This window comes from Pongo pygmaeus, chromosome 1 (genome assembly GCF_028885625.2).
Source record: "Pongo pygmaeus isolate AG05252 chromosome 1, NHGRI_mPonPyg2-v2.0_pri, whole genome shotgun sequence".
Taxonomy (NCBI): domain Eukaryota; kingdom Metazoa; phylum Chordata; class Mammalia; order Primates; family Hominidae; genus Pongo; species Pongo pygmaeus.
This window is the reverse complement of record NC_072373.2, coordinates 110,259,174-110,284,910: the sequence shown is the minus strand read 5'-3', so window position 1 is coordinate 110,284,910 and position 25,737 is coordinate 110,259,174. Positions and strand designations below refer to the sequence as shown.

The window sequence follows — 25,737 nt, the reverse complement described above, 5'->3', positions numbered from 1 at the left end:
ATTCTTTTGCTGATCAGTAATCTTTGTGAGTTTTCCTAATACAGCATATTATTTAACCTGTGATCATCATATTGAGAAATTCTTTACAAACTCTGATGCCAATAGGTGGTAACTCAGATGGGCAGCACTTTACACAGCATGCTGACCTTCTCTGAGCATGTGGAGGACAATTTCATTGTCTCAGGATCGCATGTATGAAAGACTGTCATTTTTTCCATTGAATTTGCTTTTGTCAAAATCAACTGGTCATGCGAATTTAGGCCATTAACTCACACATAAGCAAAAATTCTCTCAACATGGATTATAGGCCTAAATGTAAGGGCTAAACTATACACTTCTTGAAGAAAACAGAGATTAATGCATACATGGCACTGGATTAGGCAAAAGCCCAAATTTTCCTGGTAGAAGGAAAAAAGTTGAAAAATGAGACATGATCAAAACTAAAAATGTTTGCACGTTAAAAGACATCAATAAGAAAATGAAAAGATAAGCCACAGACTGGAGGAAAAAAATTTAAATCATATATTTGATAAAGGACTCATATCCAGAATGTAAAATGCACTCACAACTAAACAACAAAAAGATAAATAACCCAATTTTAAAATGAGCAGGATATTTGAATAACCATTTCACCAAAAAGGTGTAGGAATGGCCAATAAAGTACAGAAAAGATGGTCAGCATCATCAGTCAGCAGGGAAATGCAAATTAAAACTACAATGTGACACCACTTCTTACCCACTAGAATGCTATACTAAAAAAAAAAAGACAATAACAATTAGAGGAAGTGAAAGCACAATGATGTGGGAAAATTGAAATACTCACGCTTTGTTGATGGGACAGGCAGCCATGTTCAAAAACATTTTGGCAGTTCCTTAAAACATTAAAGATGCACTTACCATATGACCTAGCAGTTTTACTCCTGTCAACCCTAAAGAAATAAAAATGTATGTCTACACAACACATGAATGTGAATATTCATAGCAGCTTTATCCATAATGCACTTTGGGAGGCCAAGGTGGGTGGATTATGAGGTCAAGAGATTGAGACCATCCTGGCCAACATGGTGAGACCTTGTCTCTCCTAAAAATACAAAAAGTAGCTGGGCATGGTGGCATGCACCTGTAGTCCCAGCTACTCAGGAGGCTGAGGCAGGAGAATTGCTTGAACCCAGGAGGCGGAGGTTGCAGTGAGCCAAGATTATGCTACTGCACTCCAGCCTGGTGACAGAGTGACACTCCATCTCAAAAAAAAAAAAAAAAAGTGGAAACACATAAATATCTATCAACTGATAAATGAATAAACTGATGGCAGCCATCCATACAATTTAACAGAATTTGCCACCTAAAAGGAATAAAATATTGATACATGCTACAACATAGATGAACCCACATAAGTATATTAAGCTATGTGAAAGAAGGCAGATGCAAAAGACCACATATTGCATGATTCTAGTTATACGGTGTCCAGAAAATCAAATCTGTGGAGTCAGGAAGTCATAGGGGCTGCCTAGAGCTGGGGGGTTGGGAATAAGAGGTGGCAAATGATGAGCATGAGGGATTTCTTAGGAAAGATAGAAATGTTCCAAAACAGGATTGTGATGATAGCCACACAAGTCTAAAATTTTACTAAAAATAATTGAACTGTACACTTGAAACAGGGGAATGTTATAATATGTCAATTATACCTCAGTAAAGCTGTTTAAAAACAGAAAGTTGGTAGTGTGGCCCCCAGCAGCCTTGCTCTTTGTCCTACTGCCCACTTTCCTAAAGAAAGCAAAATATTTATTGGTTTAAAGAAAGCTTACAGTTATTGCTTCTACTCAGACTCTAAGAGACACTGCCTGAACTCTAAGAGCCTCCAGAACTCTCAACAGCTGAAGGAACATTTGCTCCCACCCTGAAGGTGATGGGGGTCTGTAAGGTGCACTCCAGCATCTGATATGGCAGGCAAAGGTGTGTGATGTACCTGGGTGGTTTCAGATAGTGCTCCACAAGTCTCAGCAAGACCCAGGGCCTGCATCTAGTTCTGAGAGCTTCAGAAGACAAGGTGCTACATCTTGCATCACAGGACCAACCTTTCCTAGGCAAGTGGGTTTGAAGCATTGGCAGCCAGGTTCCAAGTAGAAGGTGAATGTCTACAACATGGGAGAAAGGCAAGACCCAGAATGGGGAGTCAAGCTAAATCATTTGTAGAGTATGACTTCCAACAACTTCAGAAAGCATTCTTTTCAAGTGCTTATGGCATTTTCACCAACATAGACCATATGCTGGACCATAAAACAAATCTCAATATATATCCAAGAATCAAAATCATACAGAGTATATGCTCTGGCCACAATAGTATTTAATTAGAAATCCATAACAATAAGAAAATCCCCAATTTTATAAAACATGCAACATGCTTCTCAATAACACTTGGGTCAAAGAAGACATCTCAAGAAAAAATTCAAAACATCAGTAACTGAATAATGATAACCCAATGCATCAAAATGTTGGATACAGCTAACATAGTGTTTAGAGAGAAATTTACAACTTTAAATGCCTATGGTGGAAATGAGCAAAGAAGTAAAGTCAATTATCTCTGCTTTTATCATAAGAACCCTGAAAAAGAAGAGTAAAATAAACCCAAAGTTAATAAACGTAAGCCAATAATAAAAATAGTGAAAATAATCAAATAGAAAAATGAACAAACAATAGAGACAATCAGCGGTCAATTTTTCTGTACTCCATGAACAAAACTTCAGTTCAGAATGATTTTATATTTAAATATATATCCAGAATCACAAAGATCTTAGAAGAAAAAATTAGGAAAATATAGGAATAAAGTAGGAACTCTGTGGGAATAAAAATCAGAAAGTAATTGCCTACCAGATAAATTGGGGGGAGGGCAGGGAATTGACTAAGAACAGGCAGATAAAACTTTCTGGAGTGAAGGAAATGGCTTATATTTTCTTTTTGGTGGTACTTACATGGACATATATAACTGTCAAGGTTCATTGACACTGAACACTTAACTGCACACTGAACGCTTAAGATCTGGGCCTTGTAATGCATGTAAACTACATCTCTATTTTTTTAAGTAGAGAAAAGTGTCTTGGGGAGTCTATGGCAGTGATGTTTGGGCAGACAGGGGCATAGGTTTCAGAAGCATTCACAGCATCTTCAGTTCAACAATTTGCTAAGAATGGTTTTGCAGCCAAAAATGTAAGATAAGTGCAAATATCTATGATTAGAGTCATTGGGCATACAACTACAAATCCCCACACTTGTAGTACAGGCCATATAATTAATTCATTATCACTAGATACATTTCCTTCAATGAGGTTCTTCCATTAGGAACCCAGAGCTCTCCAGGGAAAAATTGCAATTGAGGTTTCGGATATATTGGGTGGAAAAGAAAGTCACCTCACATAAAACTTAATGATTGGAGCTGTTACCTTTGTAAATTTCTAAACTTTGCAAGACAGCAGCGACATTTCAAATGACACTCTCAGAGAGGTGATAATGGGCTAATGTAGATCTCCCTCCAGGTGGATTTGCTGCACAAGGACAACATTTACATTGCACTTGGAGACTTCTCCCAGTTTGGTTTAAGTTCACAGATTGCAGATCCCAGACAGCTGGTATCAACTGACCAGTGTTCTGTTAAGGCTAAAGCCAAGACTCTTTATCACACTGCGGCCTTAAGATTGGATTTCTCTTCCTGTTCCTGGGAAGAATTAGAGATATAACCTAAAGGTCACTATTATTCTGAGAAAAGGGATCCTGGAGGAGGAGGGAGCAATGAGTATGTGGCAGGAGTTCAAGGTGATAAGGGCTGAGCCAGAAGCCACAGAGCATAAAGCTCCAGTCCTTCCTCCAGGGATGAGGCAATAAAGACTTGGATTCCTCTGTCCAGCTTTTAACAATCTAAGTTACGGTTAGAGCTTTTTCCTTTTCTTTCAACTACTCCTGGCAGTAGTGGGGTCATGGAATTTTTGTAAAAAATGGGGTGGAGGAAAATAAGGCATCTGCGTGAGTGTATAACCATTTTACCTCTGTTTTTAGCCCTTTTCTGGGTCACGCTAGAATCAGATCTGCTCTCCAGCATCTTCTGTTTCCTGGCAAGTGTTTCCTGCTACTTTGGATTGGCCATGATGGGCTGGAGCTGCCTTGTGACAGGAGCAGGAGGGCTTCTGGGTCAGAGGATCGTCCGCCTGTTGGTGGAAGAGAAGGAACTGAAGGAGATCAGGGCCTTGGACAAGGCCTTCAGACCAGAATTGAGAGAGGAATTTTCTAGTAAGTAAACTTGAGTCATGGGTCTGTGGCTCCATCTTAAACTCTGCATGGGTGTGGGGAGGTTGACCTTGTCTAACAAGTTAAGGAAAGTTGTAGCCAAATGAAAGCCAATCACACATCTAAAGTCATCAGAAAGGAAATAGAATAAAATGGTATAGTGTGAAAGATACTGGATGGGGTGTCCAGAGACTGGATTCTGGCCCTGACGCAGAACTTGAGAGGCAGCCATGTCAGCCTCAAGGCCCCTTTTCTTCTCTTCTAGAAAATCACACATGAGTTCTCTTTCTTCTCTACAACTCTTATGTTCTGAAGCTTTTTGTCTTGGCGATTGCTGTGAACATTCACAAAGGACATCATTTACCTGGAGACCTCACCAGTGGGTCCTGCCTGTGTAGACTGCCCCAGGCTTCGTTTCATTTTATAGCTTCCTTAGCATCTTTAGTGAGGGCAAAAAAAAGGAAGTGAAAGTACAGATGTGTGTGTAATTGTGTGTGTGTGTGCGTGTGTGTGTGTGTGTCAGAGAGAGAAAGAAAATGAGGGGGAAAGAAAGTCAGAGACAGAGAATGAGAAAGACAGAGAATGAATGAGAAAGATAGTGAGAGAGAGAGAGCATCAGCAAGAGAGAGAGAGAGTGAAAGTGAAAGAGATCATCAGTGAGAGAGAGAGAAAGAGAGAAAGAGAGCATGCACAAGTGCACAGCACAGAGCAGAGACAGAGTAAGAGGCAGTATGAGGCCAACATGCCTCATTTATGTTTCTCATATATAGCCTTTTTTAAAAAAACCGTTTGTCTCTGTTGTTCAACACTCCAAATAAATTGACTGCAGAATTTGCTGTAGTAACTCTTTGTGCAAATAACCCTGTGAGGAAGGTAGAAAAGGGGTCACCTCCAACTGGACAATGAACCCATCAAGTTCCAGAAACATAAAGTTACTTGCCAAGAACAGCTGATGATGTGTAGCAGAGCTCAGACCAGAGCTTCATTCCAGAAGCTTCATCACTTGACCCCTGGGCTAATCCTTGGTAGGTCTTCAGTCTCTCCCTTTGCCTCTCTGTGTGCCCCAAACCAATTCCCTGTCTTCCTCCCAACCCAGGGGACTGGGGGAACTATGTGTCTTCATGCAGGTTCTGGCTGCCTAGAGGGTCCTGCCCTGTTCACACAGAAGCTCCCCTTGACTCTCTCCTCTTCTTTCACTCTTCTTTGACCTCTTTAAATGTCCAATTTCCTCCACTCTCTGTTCTAATGGTGAACAGATATTAACACATGACCAATATTAAATGTTTGTAATCCTTATGTCTCAGCAATATTTACAATGTAACATCTCATACCAGGAAAAAGCAATGCTCAGCCTAGAGGAACAGTTCCGCTATGGTGAAAATGCAGGGGGCATAATGGATGGGGAGGGCCTGTATGAAGATAAAAACAGAGAATCCTTTCAGTGTTCTTTCTGTGCCAGGCACTGTGCTAAAGGTTTTGCATGTGCTGACTCATTTACTCCCCATAACAACCCTATGAGATTGGTAATATTATTATCCTCCTTTTTTATAGGTGAGGAGACAGGCACAGAGAGGTTAATCAATTTATTGAAGGTCCCAAGCTAGATTATGGCAAAGCTGGATTTGAACCCAGGCAGTCTAGTGCAGCTTCTGTGCTCCTAAGCAGTAGTTTGTCTAGCAGCTTCTCTGAGCCTCCCTCCAGCCCAACACACACGACAAAAGCAACTGAATTTAGTCTACATGAAACACTTGCCAAGTCCACAGTGCCTTGGAGAAGGAGGGAGCTAAGGCTCCATCAAAAAGTGCCCTTTTCTGGTCTCTCTAGATCCCTGGGAACTCACTGGGGAAGAGTCATTTTCCATCAGCTTTCGACTTCTGCTATGAAATGGCAATTCCTTTGAGCCAGTCTGTCTAAAGTCGGCAGCAAAGGAGAAGCAAATGAAGGGAGTAGAAAAGGTAGAGGTGGAAATACAACCAGAGAAAATTCCACTCTCAGGCTCACACCCACCTCCTCCCCAGCAGCCTCTTCCCTGCCTCCACCATTCCAGGGCCTTCTTGGAGTTGCCTGACAATGGGAAGGGGCTAGGAGTAGACAAAACAAGGCAGAGGCATCAGGAGAGCAAATGGTCCTGCCTGTAACCCAGGAAGGAATTTCTCCAGCCTTGAATTTTTCATTCTGAATTTTACTCTCACTGTTCTTTGGCCTTTGTTGGCATTTTCAGTTAAACTGGCTTATTCTTACTCTTTCTCAGAAAAGTTGATTCTAAACAGCTATTCCTGCACCTGGGGTACAGGGTACAAAAATGGCAGGTGGGATGGGCAGGTTTGAGCCTTCACTAGAAAATTGACTTTAGATCTGTCCCTTAACCTCTCTGAGCCTCAGTTTCCCCACCAATAAAGTGGGACTCAGAATACCTACCTCACGAGATAGCTGTAAAAGGAAATAAGCAAGCTGTGAGACGTATGCAGATTATAAAGCACAAATGAGTGTAGAGTATTTGTCTGAGCTCCATGTAGCATGGTGTTCATTTTGTGGGCTAATTCCAGGTGACAACTTTACTGGCAGCATCACTACCTGTGGATTTCAGAGGAGCCTGAAGATAAGGATGTTACATCCGCTGCCCTTGGCTAGACATTAGACAGCTGAGATGTTAGTTCATCGGTGGCTAACTCATTTTCAGCATTGCTATCTGCTTTTTATGATATCTGATAAAAGTTTCTCAATGAAATTTATCATTTAAGCCCATCTGCAATTCCTGAGTCATGGCTCCACTCTCCTCCCAGTTGCCCAAGCAGGAAACTGTAGGGGTGATTTTGTCTCCTTTTCCTCTCATCCCAGCTCCAGTAGGTACCAGGACCTTCAAGGTAAGGTCTCAAATTCAAACCTGGTGTATCTCTCCCCTCCTCTGCTTCCACTGTTGGACCCTGGTTCCAGTCCTCATCTAAACCTTGGCACAGACATTCTGATTAATCTCTTGATCACCTGGCTTTCTCATTTCCCCTATACCAGTACGTTTTATATCCTCAAGCCAAGGTAAACTTCCTACCCCACAACTCTGTGTCTGTTTCTCTTTTATTATTATTATTATTATTTTGATACAGGGTCTTTCCCTGCCACTGAGGCTAGCGTGCAGTGGCATGATCTCAATTCACTGCAACCTCCGCCTCCTGGACTCCATCCATCCTCCTGCTTCATGTTTGTGATTAGCTGGGACTATAGGCACGTACCATCATGCCCAGCTAATTTTTGTAATTTTAGTAAAGACAGGGTTTTGCCATGTTTTGCAGCCAGATCTCCACCTCCAGAAATCAAGTGATTCACCACCTCAGAGTCCCAAAGAGCTGGAATTACAGGCATGAGCCACTGCACCTGGCCTGTTTCTCTACCTATTCCAACATAAATAAGGGTTTTTCTTTGACATGGTGCTGGAGACCCAAAATCATAATTCTATACATGGTTCCTCATCACCTACAGAATTAAATTCAAACTTTCCCTCTTATACCCAACTCTCCACAATCACTCTATTCTCCATAAAAAATTTGGCGAGTCTCCCATAACTCTAGCAATGCTTATATTCCAGGGATGTGTGACAATTCACTGCTCACATTACTTTTCTGGAATAAGATAGGGTAGAAACAGATGTTTGCTCTTTCCCAATAAACTGCTACACATGCTGATTTCTGTGCTTTTGTTTACTTGTTCCTTTTATGGACTGTAGTACACCTCCACTCTAACACCCACACTCTAACCTCCTTGAGCACCTATGTAACATCGCCTTTATCAGAAAACTTCCCAGCCAGATCCAGAAATCTTTCCAATGACCTGACCTGTGTTCACACAGAGCTCCAGAACAAGACCAAGCTGACTGTACTGGAAGGAGACATTCTGGATGAGCCATTCCTGAAGAGAGCCTGTCAGGATGTCTCGGTCGTCATCCACACCGCCTGTATTATTGATGTCTTTGGTGTCACTCACAGAGAGTCCATCATGAATGTCAATGTGAAAGGTACAGTAGCCTGGGGAGGAGACGAAGCAAGTTGGTTAAATGAGGATCAGAAAGAAGGACAAGAAAGGGAAGAGAAGTCACTCCATTGAACACCTGCTGGGCTCTAGGCCAAGTGCCTTTGCTGATCACTACTGACTGGGGAGTTCAAGGCTGGTAACCTCAGTTTTTTAGATGAGAAAACTAGGGCTGAGAGACAGCAAGTAACTTGTCCAAGTCCCCAAAGGTAAGTAAGTAAGTAGGAGAGTTAGACTTTAAACTCACTCCTGTGTGACTCCAAAGGCTGTGGAAGCTCTTTCTACTGTGGCCCCAATCAAAAGTCAACTAAACTCCAACTTCAAACTCATGATATCCAGCTACTCCTTGGCTCCCCGGGCCAGAATCAGACCTTGCAGGTGCCACCATAGTCATCATTTTGAACCTTGTGTGCAGGCTGATGAGAACATTCAGAGTCTTCCTGCCCACCTCAAAGAAGAAATCCTCTCGAGAGAACTAGCAAAGCTGGTTCACAGAGGTCTGTCAGGACAGAATTATCCAGCACATGCCTTCCCACTATATTTTCTTAACAAAAAGAGTTTCCCAGTGTCCAGAATGCAATCTCTTCAGCTCACCACAGGGCCTACTATTACAGAGCCGTTTCCAGCCAGGTGCCCAAAGTGCACCCTCATTTGATCCACTTTTTTTTAAGGAATCTTGCCATGCAGTCTCACCCTCTGATTCCCAGAGCCCAGTCTCTTCAAACCACAGCACCCCACTGCTGGCCTGGCCCTCCACATTCAGTCTACCCAAACTCCTTTTATAAAGCAACTAATTGCTTTTGAGTCTCCAGCACTGTCTAAAAAACAAACAAAAAAAAACCTTTCCAGTTTCTACATAGCCATACCCCTAAGTACCGCTACAGTTCAAGGAGTGTGCTAGGAGTAAACAGTTTTTTGTTTTAATTTTGACTTTCCACAGCTCCCAAAAACAGGGGATAAGAAATGACAACGGGAGTGTTAGAGGCATCTGTTTCTTAAAACCATTATCACTCCCGGGCTTAGAAAATGCTTCACAATGATGGCCATTTCATGAGGCTGTCTCTCCAGAAACTCAAATTGCACAGAGACTTTAAAAGTGGCTAAGAATACAAAATAAGTAAATAAAAATGATCCTTTGCCTAGGAAATTCCTTCCTTCTTCAAGGGAAGAAACTCCAGATACCTCCATGAGCTTTGCTTCCACACATCTCAGGTGATGCTGACAGGTCTTCCCAGTGCAGGTGTTATCAGCAGATGGCATACTCCCTCCCCAGTCCTCCAACAGGCTCCACAGGAAACACCAGGGCAGGGTTTAAAGGAAGGTTTATCACCCCCACTTTATATAACTGGGTAACAGAGTCATAGCCAGAATTGGAAGCAGCTTTTCCAGGGAACACACAATCAGGAAAAGAGTGTGGGTTTCCAGCATCTCCCCACAACCCACTGTTTGCTCAGTGACTCCAGGGATGGTCTTTGTGACAAAGTTTTATTAATCCATTGCAAAATGAGAAAAATACCAGCAATTCTATGTATATCTAAGAGTGTATATTGCCTATATTCAACTGTGAATTTTTGTGTGTAATGCAAATTCTTCCACTGTCCTTCCTTGCCTAAGGACTGACTGGGACTGTTCATATTCTCAGAGTATAGCCTCCTGATTTTTTAGATTTTAAATGATCTGTCTTTAATTGTATTGATGACAAATCATACTTTTTCAATATCCTTACTTGGCAAAAAATAAGGTGATTACCCTAGGTCCTTTTCCAAAGTTAAAGTATATATATATAAAATATATATATTAATATAATATATAATATATAATATATATTATATATTAATATAAATATTATATATTATATTATATATTATATAATTAATAATATAATATATATTATATATTAATATAAATATTATATATTATATTATATTATATTATATATAATATAATATATATTATATACACACATATACATATATATACACATATACATATATATACACACACACACACCCCACACACAAACATAGGTCCATGAAACCCAAAAGTCTAGAAATTCTTGCTTTCTAGAACCCAAATGTCGGTTTCTTTTTATTTTTGTGTTTTTCCTATGGCTGTATCATGACCTAATCTCAGTCAGAGCCACAGAAGAATGCACCCTGAGTCTGTTATAACAACTGCACTTGGGAATGGGGAGTGGGGCACATGGATCTGTGCACGTGGTTGCAGCTCCTTTGGGATATTTCCTGACACTGTCATCATGCTCTTCGTGGGCAGGTACCCAGCTACTGTTGGAGGCCTGTGTCCAAGCCAGTGTGCCAGTCTTCATCTACACCAGTAGCATAGAGGTAGCCGGGCCCAACTCCTACAAGGAAATCATCCAGAACGGCCACGAAGAAGAGCCTCTGGAAAACACATGGCCCACTCCATACCCACACAGCAAAAAGCTTGCTGAGAAGGCTGTGCTGGCGGCTAATGGATGGAATCTGAAAAATGGTGATACCTTGTACACTTGTGCCTTAAGACCCACGTATATCTATGGGGAAGGAGGCCCATTCCTTTCTGCCAGTATAAATGAGGCCCTGAACAACAATGGGATCCTGTCAAGTGTTGGAAAGTTCTCCACAGTCAACCCAGTCTATGTTGGCAACGTGGCCTGGGCCCACATTCTGGCCTTGAGGGCTCTGCGGGACCCCAAGAAGGCCCCAAGTGTCCGAGGTCAATTCTATTACATCTCAGATGACACGCCTCACCAAAGCTATGATAACCTTAATTACATCCTGAGCAAAGAGTTTGGCCTCCGCCTTGATTCCAGATGGAGCCTTCCTTTATCCCTGATGTACTGGATTGGCTTCCTGCTGGAAGTAGTGAGCTTCCTACTCAGCCCAATTTACTCCTACCAACCCCCCTTCAACCGCCACACAGTCACATTATCAAATAGTGTGTTCACCTTCTCTTACAAGAAGGCTCAGCGAGATCTGGCATATAAGCCGCTCTACAGCTGGGAGGAAGCCAAGCAGAAAACCATGGAGTGGGTTGGTTCCCTTGTGGACCGGCACAAGGAGACCCTGAAGTCCAAGACTCAGTGATTTCAGGATGACAGAGATGTGCATGCGGGTATTGTTAGGAAATGGCATGAAATTCCACCCACCTGACTTCATACAGAAGGCAACAAGGGCACAAGTCCAGGTCCTGCTGCCTCCCTTTCACACAATGCCCAACTTATTGTCTTCTTCATGTCATCAAAATCTGCACAGTCACTGGCCCAACCAGAACTTTCTGTCCTAATCATACACCAGAGTACAGACAATATGATTTGCTTTTACCAAATCTCAGTGGCTGATTCTAAACAATTGTGGTCTCTTTTAACTTGAGGTTCTCTTTTGACTAGTAGAGCTCCATTTCCCCTCTTAAATGAGAAAGCATTACTTTTCTCTTTAATCTCCTATTCCTTCACACAGTTCAATGTAAAGAGCAATAAATGTTTTAATGCTTAACATGGAGAGAGGCATGTTTCTGTTAATACATACTTTCATCCTTTTCCTTTCATTTCCAACTATCACCATCTCCAACTTAGAAGAGTAGCATGAAACCGGGGTTGGGGGGTGGGCAGAGTAGTAGGAGGTACAGAAAGGGCAGATGAATACTGAATAAGCTCTACTATGTTTTAGGCATGTATGAAATGAACTACATATGACATATATTATCTCATTTAATACTCATCAGAAACCTGTCAATTGAGGAAAATGACAAGACAAGTCTCAATCATTTTAGGAGATTCACTTGAAGATGTGCCCAGGAGACAGGCCTATGCCTTTCTCCAAAGATGATTTTGAGGGTTCCAATTCAAAGGAGGGAAAGAGAGGGATATTGAGAAGCACACAGTTTTCATGTAAGGGGATGGTAGGAAAATAATAGTCATTCATGCCTTTGTCTGGCTCAGTGAATCTGCATTTTTTACATAAGATGACATAAACAGTAGGGGCAGAGGGAAATGCAGATTCCCTGCATTTTACATAAAATAACCCAGACAAAATGGGGTAGGGGAACAATCAGATAGGCATTGGTGTCTGGGGTAACTGCACCTGTGGTGATAAGCTATCAATTTGCATTGCGGTGGTGAAGTTTTAACAGCTCAGTAGGAAATTCCTTGTGGGCAAAATATGGGGGAGGCCTGTAGCTTTTCATCTTGTAGCCATCTTTTTTGGGCACCAAAAGGGGGGAGGCAGGTTTGCCTGACCCAGTTCCCAACTTGATTTTTCCCTTTGGCTAAATGAGATTGGGGTCCCATAATTTAATTTTTTTTCACATTTTCCCCCTTTTTTTCTCTAAACTCTTTTGAAGTATTGCATTTTGAAAGAAATATGCATTCCTGGCCTCTGGTTGCTTTTTCTTTTTCTTTCTTTCTTTTTTTTTTTTTTGCTGGTTTCTCATGGCTAGGATGGTTTATTCCTAGAAGTTCAGGTCCCACGTCACTAGGAAGGCTCATTCCTGGGAGGTTATGTCTCACCTTGCTAGGAAGGCTTATTCCTAGGAAGTCTTGTCCCATGAAGATAAAAAAAAAAATGGAGGGGTAGGGTGGAAGAAGGGAAAATGAGAGGAAACCAGAAAGAGAGAGAGAGAGAGAGAAAAAAAAAAGAAAATATATAGGGACCTAGGCCAGATTTATAGCAACAAAAGGAAAGCAAACCTGGAAGCTGGGTCAGGGTATATTACTGCCTCCTCAATTAGAGCAATTCTTTGGGCCTTTTAGTTGCACATTGACTTATATGCAAGCACATACCATAACAACATTGTAAGGAAAAACAGGATGGAACACAAATTATTACTATTATTCCTATTATAAACAATAGTTTCTACCACCACGTTCCCCAGGATCCAAGCCAACCACTCAACCAATCGATTAGTGAGGGTTTTGGATCTGACAGGTTGGTTATCTGGGTTTTCATAGCAGTCATATGTTGCATTATGTTCTTTGATTCATCTGGAACATACACACAACATTTAGTTTTTATGATGGCACAGGTCCCCTCTTGTGCTGTCGTGAATATCTAAAGCCATGTGATTTTGCAGCACAGCTTTCCTCATAAGCATAACCTCATTGTTTAGCAAGGGGATACTCATGCGGCTATCATTCAGGGCCTTTTGGGTGTGATTCGTTAAGGCCTCTATATGCCATATAACATCTTCAACACCTATCTGTGGTACAAAGATTGAAGCTAAATGAACATGCCGTTGGAATACTGAACACATCCAATAAGAGTGTAAATGAAAAAGGTTTGCTGGTTTTGGCAAGGTCTGAATTACTTGTCCTTGTGCCCAAGTATAACCTAGGGAACATCATCCTAACCACCTTGGAGGTAACCATGGCCATAAGTTAGTGCCACATAGCCAATATGTCCCATTTGGAGCTAGCCAATAAATATCTGGTTGCTGCACCCAATTGTTGGCATGCCAGTCAGTGTCTTATAATATGATAATGTGGTCTCAATGTTCTCCAGGTATCCACCCCGTATCTCTCATACTGTTTTGCTAAGTTGGCCAAAGAATGGGTGAGCCAGATAAATCCATCCCAAATTTGTATTATTCCATTCTGAAAATGGGTCATTGTTCGAGGCATGGTTACCACCTTCTCTTTTACTTGCGGAGATGCTAAAGTGAGAGCAAATGAGCTGGTCTTTTCCATTGAAAAACTTTTCCTATATCCCTTGTTCTTAAGAGTGTTTTTAATGGGTCAACTATATATATTGTCTTTTGTTATGCCAGCACTAAGAACACCAGACCGTTTCTGTGATGTAATACATTTTTGGTGTTCTATCCAGTCCGGACCTTGGAAGGGGGATACTCACCATGGCAGGCCACAGCCACTGGAGAGAGGCATGAGCCCACATATCCAGCAGGTGTCCTTTTGTAATCTGTCTGCATAATCCTGAGCCTATTGTAGAAACAGGTTTGTTTCATGGGCATCACTGGCAAGAAGATGTAGGGATATATAATTAATAATAGCAAGGTTGTGAAATTCATTTTAGTTACTAACAGATGTTAAATTAGACAAAGCAAGTGCCCTGTTCTGTATAAGACAGCAGTTGCCAGTATATCTAGGACAATCATTGTAATGGTTATTGTACAATGAACATAGACATTTCTTTGTATACAGGCCTCGTCCTGTATCTTGGGTTTAAGCAGTCCACAATAGCTGTTATCTGCTTCTAATCCTGGGTTGAAGTTTGATGTTTAGTGAACTTGAGGTGAAGGTCTTTGGTGGAAGTTACAGTCCGCTCAGGAGATTGTGACTTTTTAAGATGAGTGATGTGAATCCAAGAGTCTATACCCTCTAATTTTGTGGCACATGGATTAGTCAATAGTACCCGGTATGGGCCCTTCCATCGGGGTTGAAGGGAATTCTTTATTAGATGTCTTTTCCAGTAGACAAAATTTCTGGGTGGCAGGTTGTGACCAGGCGCCTTATCTTCAGGGAGCACACTATGAAAGGAATTCCTTACCAAATCTTGACCTTTTTTAAGGTGATAAAAAAAGTCGCTCACAATATTGCAATATATCTCCCTTAAGAAAAGTTGGATTTGTTATGTTTGTTCCCTTACACGTGGGCCTTCCCACTATAATTTCATAAGGGGACAATTGATGTTTTCCAAAAGGGGTTGATCAGAGTGTAAGCAGCACTAGGGGGAGTGGTTTGGACGAGGGGAGGGAAAATGCCTCTGTGAACTTAGCCAATTGTGTTTTAATTATTCCATTGGTTCTCTCCACCAGGCCTGAGGACTGGGGATGCTAGGCACAATGGAAATGTTGAAATATGGGCCAAATTTTTCAAATATTTTGAATAACCTGGCCAGTAAAGTGAGTTCCCCTGTCATTGTGAAGTTCACAGGGGACTCCCCACAGTGGGATACTTTTTTCTAGTAGGATTTTTTCCAACTGCCATAGCTGTTACTTGCCTACAGGGAAAAGGTTCAACCCAATGGGAAAACATGTAGCCTATTACTGAAACATACCTGTAACCTTGAGATGATGGCAGCTGGATAAAATCAACGTGCCATACCTCAAGAGTTCCAGTTAGAAAGGAAAAATGACCCTGGGCCCCATGGAGGGGCTTTCGTGGGTTATATTTGGGACAAATAACATAACAAGAGTAAACTTTTTGTGCCACTGTGAAGGATGGTTTCCAGTAATATTGTTTATACCAGGATATTATTTTATCTGGATTCCAATGGCTTAGATTATGAACATATTTCATAAGGGGCACCTGACATCCAATTAGAATAACAGGTTTATTATTAGGTCCACATCATATTTCAGTTTTGGGAGACAAGTATTCCCCTGCCTGTTTCCAAGTAGATTTCTCTTTTGTAGGAGTTATGCTCTGGGTTTCTTTCAACACGTTTCTAAGTGTTTTTGGGTTTTATGGCCATTTCTTGTATTGGAGCTGGTGGCTTGGATGCTGCTCTTTTAGCTGTAGTGTCAGCCAATTGGTTACCTGACTTTCTGTGGTGTCTACTTTTGAGTGACCTGGGATTTTTATAATTGCCAAACGTTTTGGTTTCAAAATAGCTTCTAACAGCTCTCATAATTGGTGTCCATTTTTTATGGGTTTTCCTGAGGAGGTTAAATATCCTGTCTCTTTCCATAGCATCCCAAAGTCATGAGCAACCCAAAAGCATAGTGGCTCTCAGTGTAAATGGAAAAAGCCTTGTCTTTTGCCAATTGACAAGCTTGGATTAGGAAAATCAATTCAGCCACTTGAGCTGATCTGGCTTGGGGAAGAAGACTGGCTTTAGTTACCTTTGGTACAGAAACCACAACATATCCTGCTCTAAAATTTCCTTCCTCTCCTCTTAAATAACACCCATCTGTGTATGATTCTATCTCAGTATTATCCAGTGGCGTCTCTTAGAGGTCTGTCCTGGGGGTGAGAAGTTGGTCAGTCATCAGAACATAGTCATGAGGGGTTTCATTGGTAGGGCCTGTCAAGGGAGTGGCTGTATTAAGATTATTACAGCGGGAAATAGTAATATTGGGAAATGATAAAAGCAAAATTTCATAAGAGGCTAACCAGTTGACAGATGTTGAGTATGATGAAAGTTTAGAAGGGTCTTAAGAGAATGTGGCACAAAAATGGTAAGGGGAGAACCCACAATTATTTCTTCAACAGACTTGTACAGAAGGGCCATGGCTACTATTGCTCTCACACAGGAGGCAGCCCTTAACCCACAGGGTCCAGGTGTTGACTGTAATAGGTTATAGGTCTCCGATGATCACCATGTTTCTGGATCAGTATCCTGCATGCAGTACCTCCAGTTTCATGTACAAAAATGGAGAAAGCCAATAGTTTGGGTGTCCTAATGCTGAGGCATTAGAATTTCCTTTATTTGTTGTACAGCTGATTGTCCCTCTGAACTCCACATGATGGGATCAGGTTGTTCATTTTTTAGGTATGAATACAGAGGTTGAGCCATAAGGGAGAAAATTGGTATCTAGTTTCTACAACAACCTGGCAGGCCCAAAAATCCTCTATGTTGTTTCATAGTGATGGGCATTGGAAAAGCTGAAATTGCTCTCACTCTGTCAGGGTGAATACTCAGTCCTTTGACTGAGATAATATGCCCCAAATACTTAACTTGTGGTAAGCATAGCTGAAATTTGTCTTTGGACACTATGTGTCTTTTGGTGGCTGTTTGAGTAAATACAGACTGTCTTCCTGGGAGGAAGATAGTGTGCCTGAACAAAGGAGAAAGTCTTCCATGTGCTGGGTGAATGTTGAGCCCTGGGGAAAAATTAAATCCTCTAAATCAGCTTTTAATATTTGGGAAAAGTAAGTGAGACTTTCTGTATATGCTTGGGACATTACAGTCCACATATATTGCCATTCTTTCCAAGTAAAGGCAAACAAATACTGGCTGTCTGGATCTACAGGAATACTAAAAAATGGCACTGCAGAAATCCACAACTGAGAAATACTGGCTGGTAGTGGCTATGGCTGATAGAAGAGTATGTGGTGTGGGGACTACTGAGTGCCTGGGTATTACCATATTGTTAATTGCTCTCAAGTCATGCACAAATCTTCATCCTCTCCCGCTTGGATTTTTTACAGGAAATATAGGGCTGTTGCAGGGGCTTATGCAGGGAATAATGAGCCTTGTTTTTTGTTGTTTTTTTTTTCAGATATTCTTATATAATAGGGGCAATTCTGTCTATGGCTTTCTGTCATAGAGGATATTGTTTAAAGTTGGGTAGGGGTTTCTTTGGGTTTCTAAATAAGGTGGGATTTACCAGAGAAATAGTCGTGCCTGTGTCAAGGCAGTTTTAACCTCATGGTTTATTATTATATTAATCTCTCCCAATTTGTTTGTCAGAGTAGAATACTTAAAGAGGTGAAACCCCTGTATTTCCTCAGAGCATCCCTAGTCTTCCCGAGTTGCATTCTCTGGCCTTTTCTTTTGCTTCAGCCTAAGGCAATCCCTCTTGAGGTGTCCCAGTCTTTTACAGTAATAACAGACTGGGGGGAAAGAGTTCTCAGACTGAGGGAGCTTAAAATCTTTCTGGGACTGAGAGGTTTGAGAAGTTAATTGCTTTAGCTGTAAATGCATAACTCAGGCAATCTTCTTTTTCCTTCTTTATCATAATGCGAGATAACTGGTCAGATAAGTTAACTAGTTCATTAGTTCTGGCTGTGGCCCAATTTGTCATGTGGTGTTTTACAAGGGTGGCTGAATCATCATCTAGTCTGTTCAAGAAATTTGCATTTAGTAATATATCATTTTTGGTGTTTTCAAAGCAATCAGCTGACATCCCGCAATATTGTCTTAAAGTTTATCAGAACACGTGAAATAATCTAAAACTGATTTATTTGGGTTCTGGCAGCATTGTTGAATTTTATTCCAATCCACAGCCCTTTGGAACACTGCAGGAATAATATTTAACAGAGTGGTTGTTTGTTCCCATGCGTCTTCACACCCGTCTTCTGGATTTGTGGGGGCTGATTATTGTGGCTCCATTGTGCCTTCAGGAGTCAAAGCTGCTATAGGGTCTGACCATTGTGCTTTTTCCAGCCATTCCTTAGCTTTAGCTTCTGAGACCAACATGTGGACTAGCTGATAATGATCTGAATGACCTTCGTCATAGGTTCTGATAATAAGCTTACCTTCTCAGGCAAACCCAATTGGATCTTTATGGGGTCAGGAAATTCTTTATGCCTCATAATTCAGCCTTTGACTAGGGTTGGTAGACAATTGCTGGGGTTCCCCTACCTGTTACTGGTTATTCCCATAATGAGGAAATCATGAGAGAAGTCCCTGCAGGGTCCCCCTTTCCCACATCTTCCAGATGAGACTGCCATTGGCGTTGTCAGGGAATTCTCAGTTTGTGGGGTCTTCGAAGTCAGATTCCCGACTGCCTTCTGTTGAGCAAGTGGTAAACATACAGGGGAAGGTGGGGACAGATCTGGTCTGGGAAGCTCAGAGAGGTCAGGGTAGAGTAGGAGTGTAGGTGGAGGTGGGGAAGGTGCCAAAGGGGAATTAGGAGATCCCAAGGATTTCTTTAAGAGAGATAAAATATTAGAGAGTTCTTTATTAGCATTCCTAAGTTGTTTGTTCAACTCCTGTAGGGAGATGAGGTGGTCTTCCCCACTTTTGTTACTTTCTAGATACCACTGAAAATAGTTCTCCCGTTCTGGTTGCTTGGTTTTTGTGCCTGCGTTTCCATCCTGGTTCACAGGTACACTAATTTGGGCATCTCAAAAGTTTCCCATTTAGGCCATTGTAACTTAGAATCTGCTTTAGTTACAGTGGTCCACTTGGTTAAATATTTGCATGATCATTTGCCATAAGTATTTTGCATATACCTAGCTAGAGTTCCTAAAGGGGGAACTTTATGTTTTGCAGCTGCTGGCATCTTAGAGGCCTCGTTCGCCATAATTTAGAGCTCCTCTTCAAATTTGACCAAGCTGGGACATGTGTCAGGCACAAAATGTGCTGCTTGTAGGCCTAGCTTTTCAGATCCATTACCCCTTGACCCAGTTTGGTCCACCTGTGTCATGGTTACCTGGCACAATGTGTCAGGGGCTCAAGGTGCAGGAGGGACCACTTCCTTATATGCACCTGCCGGCTGAGATTAGACCCTAAGTATGTTCTTCTGAGGGAGAAACCTATTTAAGGCACATTTTAGGGAGTGTTTCTCTCAGACACCCTCACATGATTCTGTAACCTGTGAATGCCTCGAAAGGCTGAGGGGAGCAAGTTGCTCTATTTCTTCATAGTGGAAGATTCCACACTCATGAGCTAGAGGGTTCAGAGTTGGTCAAATCCGGCAGGAGAAAGGACTGAAATATACACATACACACACACACAGAGAAACAAACAACAAAACAGTTAAGCAAAACTAACAATGATCACACTGAGCGCTCTAAGTGTAAGCAGGAAAGTAACACCAGCCGGTTGTTAATGTTAATTTTAGTCGCTTAAAAGAATTGATAAGACGCAATCCCAAACCAGTTTCTTACCTAGTGATGGGGCCCAAGGCAGAGACCACTCTCCACCGATGCAGAAGCAGATGAACTCACTTTCCTGGATGGAAGCAAGTAGAAGAACTACCACAAAAAAGGGGAGTTGTTTTAACAGCAAATAAACCTCAGACCCCTAACTGAAAAATATTAGAAGGGATCCCTGGAGGAAAGAGGTCCCTGACTTCGGCAAATCATCCTGTCAGTTTGGGATATAAAGTGCCCAAGCAGCTACCAAGCACTGAGAGGCAAATTGCCACAAGCCAGGTCACTTTCACTCAGGATCCCTGCATGGTTACCAGATGTCAGTCAAGGAAAGTGATGAGAGAAGTCTCAATCATTTTAGCAGATTCATTTGTTAAAGTTAGGGGCACATCCAGGAGACAGGTCTATGCCTTTCTCTGTAGATGATTTTGAGTGTTCCAAATTCAAAGCGGGAGAGAGTGGGATATTGAGAAGCACAGTTTTTATGTAAGGGGAGGGGAGGGAAAAATAGCCATTCATGCCCTTGTCTGGCTCAATGAATCTGCACTTTTTACATAAGATGACATAAAAGAGGCAGAGGGAAAATGCAGGGAATCTGCATTATACATAAGGTAACACAGAAAACACTGGGTAGGGGAACAATCAGGTATGCATTTGTGTCTGGCAGCCTGGGTAACTGCACCTGTAAAGATAAGTTATCAATTTGCATTGCCATGATGAAGTTTTAACAGCTCACTGGAAATTTCCTTGTGGGCAAAATACGGGGGAGGCATGTAGCTTTTCATCTTGTAGCCATCTTATTTAGGCACCAAAAGCGGGAGGCAGGTTTGCATGACCCAGTTCCCAGCTTGAGTTTTCCCTTTGGCTAAATGAGTTTGGGGTCCCAAAACTTAATTTTCTTTCACAAACCTATGAGGTGAGGGTGACTATTCTCATTTTATCAGTGAGGAAACTTGTTCACAGTCACACTGATTAGTGACTAAGCCTTCTACCAGGAAGTCGGCCTTGAAAATCCTTATCTTTCCACTGAATCACACAGCCTGAACTGGTCTTGTCAGTGGTACAGCAGAGTACTGGAGCACGGGGTGCCAATTCTTGGGAGAGACCCAGCTCATTTGGTTTACCTCTTTTTGCCCAATCCCATGCAAGGGACTCTCTAGAACCCAGAAGATTCCCTGAGGAGCATCTGGAAGGGTTTGCATGCCTTACCAAATGGGCCTGAGCAGGGTAGAGAGATGCAAAAATGCATCCAGACTCCACCAGCTTCAGTGCCAATTTCCTTGAAGGTCTCTAGAACACACCTGGCTATATATGTGCTGGCCATTCTGGTTATACATAACCTTGCATTTCACCCTTTCAAATCACACAATGAGCCACACCATGGGTTCCTGGGCAAGTAAAGGGAACAAGCATGAGCTTCCCCGAAAATGTACCTTCTATTCAGCCCAAGAAGTGGAAGTCTACTATCCCACATCCCCAGATTTAACTATCTCTCTCTCATTTCTCTTTCTCTTCTTTCATTCACATCTTTTCTTCCTTTATTCTTACATTTCTTTAGCCTCTTTTCTTACCTCGATCTCCCCTTTAATCACTAGCCCTCTCATTCTTCTCAATTTCCATGAGAAAAGGAGACCAATCAAGACAAATGTGGGGACTTCAGTGATGATGTAGTCATTAACCAACCAAAGAAGCAATAGGGTTTTTTTTAAAAAAAAAAAAAAACAAAAAAACACTGTCAGGGGTGTCAGGGACAGAGTTGAACTGATGCAGGTGAGGAGGTTGCTGTGGGTCCAGAGTGTGGGGAAGGGAAGCTGTCTCCCTCTGGACCTGGGTGTGACAGCAATGAAGAGAGTCACAACCAACATCAAAATGGCTTCTTTCTTACACAGGAAATGTACAGATCATTAATCAGCTGAATTTGATTATTGCAAAGGAGATAGTTTCAGTGTTTGTTCTGAAGGGAAAAAGGAAGTAATTCTGGCTCAGATGAACAAGTTTCCACCACCTTCAAAACCCCAAGGAACAGATGATCAGCACAAGCATCAGGGTGCAGTGGCCCCAGGCAGTGGGGTAAGGTGAAAAATGGAACACCCATTCTTCCCTGGCTACTGCACAAAATACAAGAGTCAGCATCCATCCAGCTCTTGTAAGGCATGCACACCATCCATATATTAATGACAAACGGCATGGGAAGGATAGGAGGGTGGTGGAATCTGGGGCAAGAGCCCTTCTCCCTTGTGTTTCAGCCTAGTGAAACCCCACACCTATAAAACCACCAGGGCAATTTTCTTCACAGGGAAGGGAAGGAAAAGGACATATCTCCAACAGGCAGCAAGGGGTGTTCGAAGAAAGAGACGAGGGAATTGGATGGGCCAGCAGTCTCAACTGAACAAGCAAAAAGGCCTTGGAGTGTTGTAGCCAACAAAATGTGCCATCCCTTCATATACCTGAGGGTGCCAGGTAGGCAGAGCTCCTGCACCAAGCTCTGCTACACCTCATGCGATGCACCACATGGGGACATCAAAGGCTCAGAGGGAAGAACAAGGAAACCTGACCTGGTGGGGACTTTTGGGTCCCTTTTCTCCACCTAGGTGGCTCTGCAGGTTACCTGGCAAGGGAATGAATGAATGCACAGGAAAGTGCTCAGCCACTGGCCTAAGGACTAGGTGTATATGAGTACAGAGAATGGAGCTAAGCTGAAGTCACTGGGAAAAGCCACAGGAGCCCATGGGGCTTGAATGAGGACTTGGATTCCTGGGTCCAGGTAGGGAGCACAGCCTGGGCAGTAGTGCAGAGGAGGATGAGGGGCATGAGGAGCCCCCTGCCCCCACCTTCTGGGAAGCGTGGACAGAGGGCAGATGAGGGAGCTCAGGTGCAAGAGTCAGCCACAGACCTGACAGGCAGGATCCAATGGTTGGGGTGGGGTGCGGAGCCCATGATGGCCTGGTGAGAACTGACAGGAAAGTGGCCAGAGGCCAACTCTTATGTGAAATCTCTTGATTTCTAAATATTAATGACTAACTCTAAATTTGAAAAAGCAGCATGAAGACCTGCTGCAGGAGGGGGATGCATGGGGTAGTGTTCAAACTGTATGTGTAATATTTCATACCTTAAAAAGTGGGTGGACAGGTGTCAGCAGCAAATCTGTTCATTCTTGGTGATATGCCACAAATATACATTATTATACCATTCTCAAATTTTCTGTATGTTTATCATAGTTTATAATTTTTTAAATAAATTAAACTTTGTTGGGGGAAAAGCATGCAAACTAACAAAACAAGTCTGCAGGCTGGACCCAGGACTAATACTTCCAATTTTCCATTTCTGCTCCCAGTTTAGTGGTCCAGTGGGGGAGATGAAATATGAGACATGTTAGGTGCTCTGCACAGTAAATGTGCAGAGTGCCATAAGAAAGGAAAGCGCTTCCAGAGGATTTATTCCCATAGGGGATTTATAGGGTCCTTGCGTTTGGGCAAGGATGACGTCACCCACAGCCTTGGCAGCACCAGTATATGCAGGGATGATATTCTGGAGAGACCTGTGACCGTCATGCCACAGCTTCCCAGAGAGGCCATCCAAAGTCTTCTGGCTGGCAGTGATGGTGTGTACCGTGATCATGAGTCCTTCCACGATACCAAAATTGTCATGGATGACCTTGGACAGGGGTGCTAAACAGTTGGTGGTACAGGAGTCATTGCTGATGATCTTGAACCTGTTGTCATACTTCTCATGGCTCACATCCATCAGAAACCTGGGGACATTAGCAGCTGGGGCAGAGATGATGGCCCTTTTGGCTCCCCTCTGAAAGTGAGCCCCAATCTTTTCCATGGTAGTGAAGACACTTATGGACTCCACAATGTACTCAGTGCCAGTATTGCCCTATTTGATTTTGGTAGGATCTAGCTTTCCATTGATGACAAGCTTCCCATTCTCAGCCTTGACAGTGCCATGGAATTTGCTATGGGTGGAATCATACTGGAACATGTAGGCCATGTAGCTGAGCTAAATGAAGGGGTCATCGATGGTGACAATATCCACTTTACCAGAGTTAAAAGTAGCCCTGGTGACCAGACACCCAATACAGCCAAATCCGTTGACTCAGGCCCTCAACTTCACCATGGTGTCTCAAGGATGTGGCTGGAGCAAAACAGGACAATGTGGCTGCCTGTGGAACAGGAAGAGAGGAGAACTAGCTACAGCATATTATTTAACACATGGTTATCATATCGAGAAAGTCTTCACAAACTCTGATGCCAATAGTGTATGGCTCAGATTGGCATCACTTTACACAGCATGCTGAAATTCCCTGAGCATGTAGACAATTCAGTTGTCTCAGTATCACTTCTTTAAAAGACTATCCTTTTCCTTCATTGAATTTACTTTTGTCAAAATCAAGTGGCCATAAGAATTTAGGCCATTAATTCACACATAAGCAAAAATTCCCTCAAAATTGATTATAGGACTAAATGTAAGGGTTAAATTATGCACATCTTAGAAGAAAGCATAGATTAACATACTCATGATCTTGAATTAGGCAAAACCCCAACTTTTCCTGGGCAAAGGGAAAAAGTTTAAAAATGAGACATGATCAAACTAAAAATGTTTGCATTTTGAAGGACATCAAAAAGAAAATGAAAAGATAAGCCACAGACTAAGAAAAAAATTTTGAATCATGTATTTGATAAAGAATTGTATCTAGAATATAAAATACACTTACAATTAAACAACAAAAAGATAAATAACCCAATTTTAAAATGGAGAAGATATTTGAATAGCCATTTCACCAAAAAGGTGTAGGAATGGCCAATAAAGCACATGAAAAGATGGTCAGCATCATCAGTCAGCAGGGAAATGCAAATCAAAACTACAATGTGATACCACTTCTTACCCACTAGAATGCTATAATAAAAAGGAAAGACAGTAACAATTGGAGGAATTGAAAACACAATGATGTGAAAAATTGAAATACTCATGCATTATTGATGGGACAGGCAGCCACATTGGAAAACAATTTGGTAGTTTCTTAAAACATTAAAGATACATTTCCATATGACCTAGCAGTTTCACTCCTACCTGTCTACTGCAAAGAAGTAAAAATGTATGTCAACACGACAAGTGAATGTGAATATTTATATCAGCTTTATCCATAATAGTCCAAAAAGTGGAAACACATTGAAAGTCTATCAACTGATAAGTGAATCAACTAATGGGAGCCATCCATACAATTTAATAGGATTTGACACCTAAAGGGAACGAAATATTGATACATGCTACAACATAGATGAACCACAAAAGTATATTAGCTAAGTGAAAGAAGATGGATACAAAGGACCACATATTTTATGATTCTATTCATATGGTGTCCAGAAAATCAAATCTGTGGAGTCAGAAAATCAATTAGGGGCTTCCTAGAGCTGGGGGGTTTGGAATAAGGGGTGGCAACTGATGAGCATGAGGAATTCCTTAGGAATGAAAGAAATGTTCCAAAACAGGATTGTGATGATGGTCACACAACTCTAAAATGTTACTAAAAGTAATTGAACTGTGCCTTAAAACAGGTGAATGTTATGATATGTCAATTATGCCTCAGTAAAGCTGTTTAAAAATAAAAGAAAGTTGATAGTTTGGCTTGCATCAGTCTTGCCCTTTGTTTTATTTCTCATTTTCCTAAAGAAAGTGAGATATTTATTGGTTTAAAGAAAGCTTATATTTACTGGTTCCACTTAGAGACTCCAAGAGAGACACTGGTTGGTCTATTAGCCTCCAGAACTCTCAACAGCTGAGGGAATGAGCGATACTGTCCTGAAGGAGATGAGGGCTATCTAAGGTGCACTCCAGCACCTGCTACAGCAGACAAAGGCCTGCGATGCACCTGGGTGGCCTCAGACAGTGCTCCACAAGTCTCAGCAAGACCCAGGGCCTGTAGCTAGTTCTGATAGCTTCAG

At 42.0% G+C, this 25,737-nt stretch overlaps 1 protein-coding gene and 1 pseudogene across 2 annotated transcripts; one reads left to right on the top strand and one right to left on the bottom strand.

Moving 5' to 3' along the window:
- The first annotated feature begins 3,813 nt into the window (after window positions 1-3,813).
- LOC129015918 (3 beta-hydroxysteroid dehydrogenase/Delta 5-->4-isomerase type 2) lies at window positions 3,814-11,795 on the top strand. 2 transcript variants are annotated; one of them, XM_054454638.2, is made up of 4 exons: window positions 3,827-3,919; window positions 4,048-4,278; window positions 8,117-8,281; window positions 10,570-11,795. In XM_054454638.2, exons 2-4 carry the CDS (start codon window positions 4,134-4,136, stop codon window positions 11,379-11,381), a joined length of 1,122 nt encoding a protein of 373 aa, XP_054310613.1. In that variant the 5' UTR covers window positions 3,827-3,919; window positions 4,048-4,133; the 3' UTR covers window positions 11,382-11,795. The 2 variants fall into 2 exon arrangements, with proteins under 2 accessions (XP_054310622.1, XP_054310613.1); XM_054454647.2 differs by lacking the exon at window positions 8,117-8,281 and having other exon boundaries at window positions 3,814-3,919; window positions 10,570-11,786.
- An 11,369-nt stretch (window positions 11,796-23,164) lies between these two features.
- Window positions 23,165-23,911, bottom strand: LOC129041061 (glyceraldehyde-3-phosphate dehydrogenase-like; annotated as a pseudogene).
- Window positions 23,912-25,737: the final 1,826 nt, after the last annotated feature.

Excerpts from the sequence above, each read along its gene's own strand:
- LOC129015918 (XM_054454638.2), top strand. The coding sequence starts at position 4,134 with ATGATGGGCTGGAGCTGCCTTGTGACAGGAGCAGGAGGGCTTCTGGGT. Across the intron at positions 4,279-8,116 it reads ATTGAGAGAGGAATTTTCTA|AGCTCCAGAACAAGACCAAG; the intron begins GTAAGTAAACTT and ends GTGTTCACACAG. Across the intron at positions 8,282-10,569 it reads CATGAATGTCAATGTGAAAG|GTACCCAGCTACTGTTGGAG; the intron begins GTACAGTAGCCT and ends CTTCGTGGGCAG.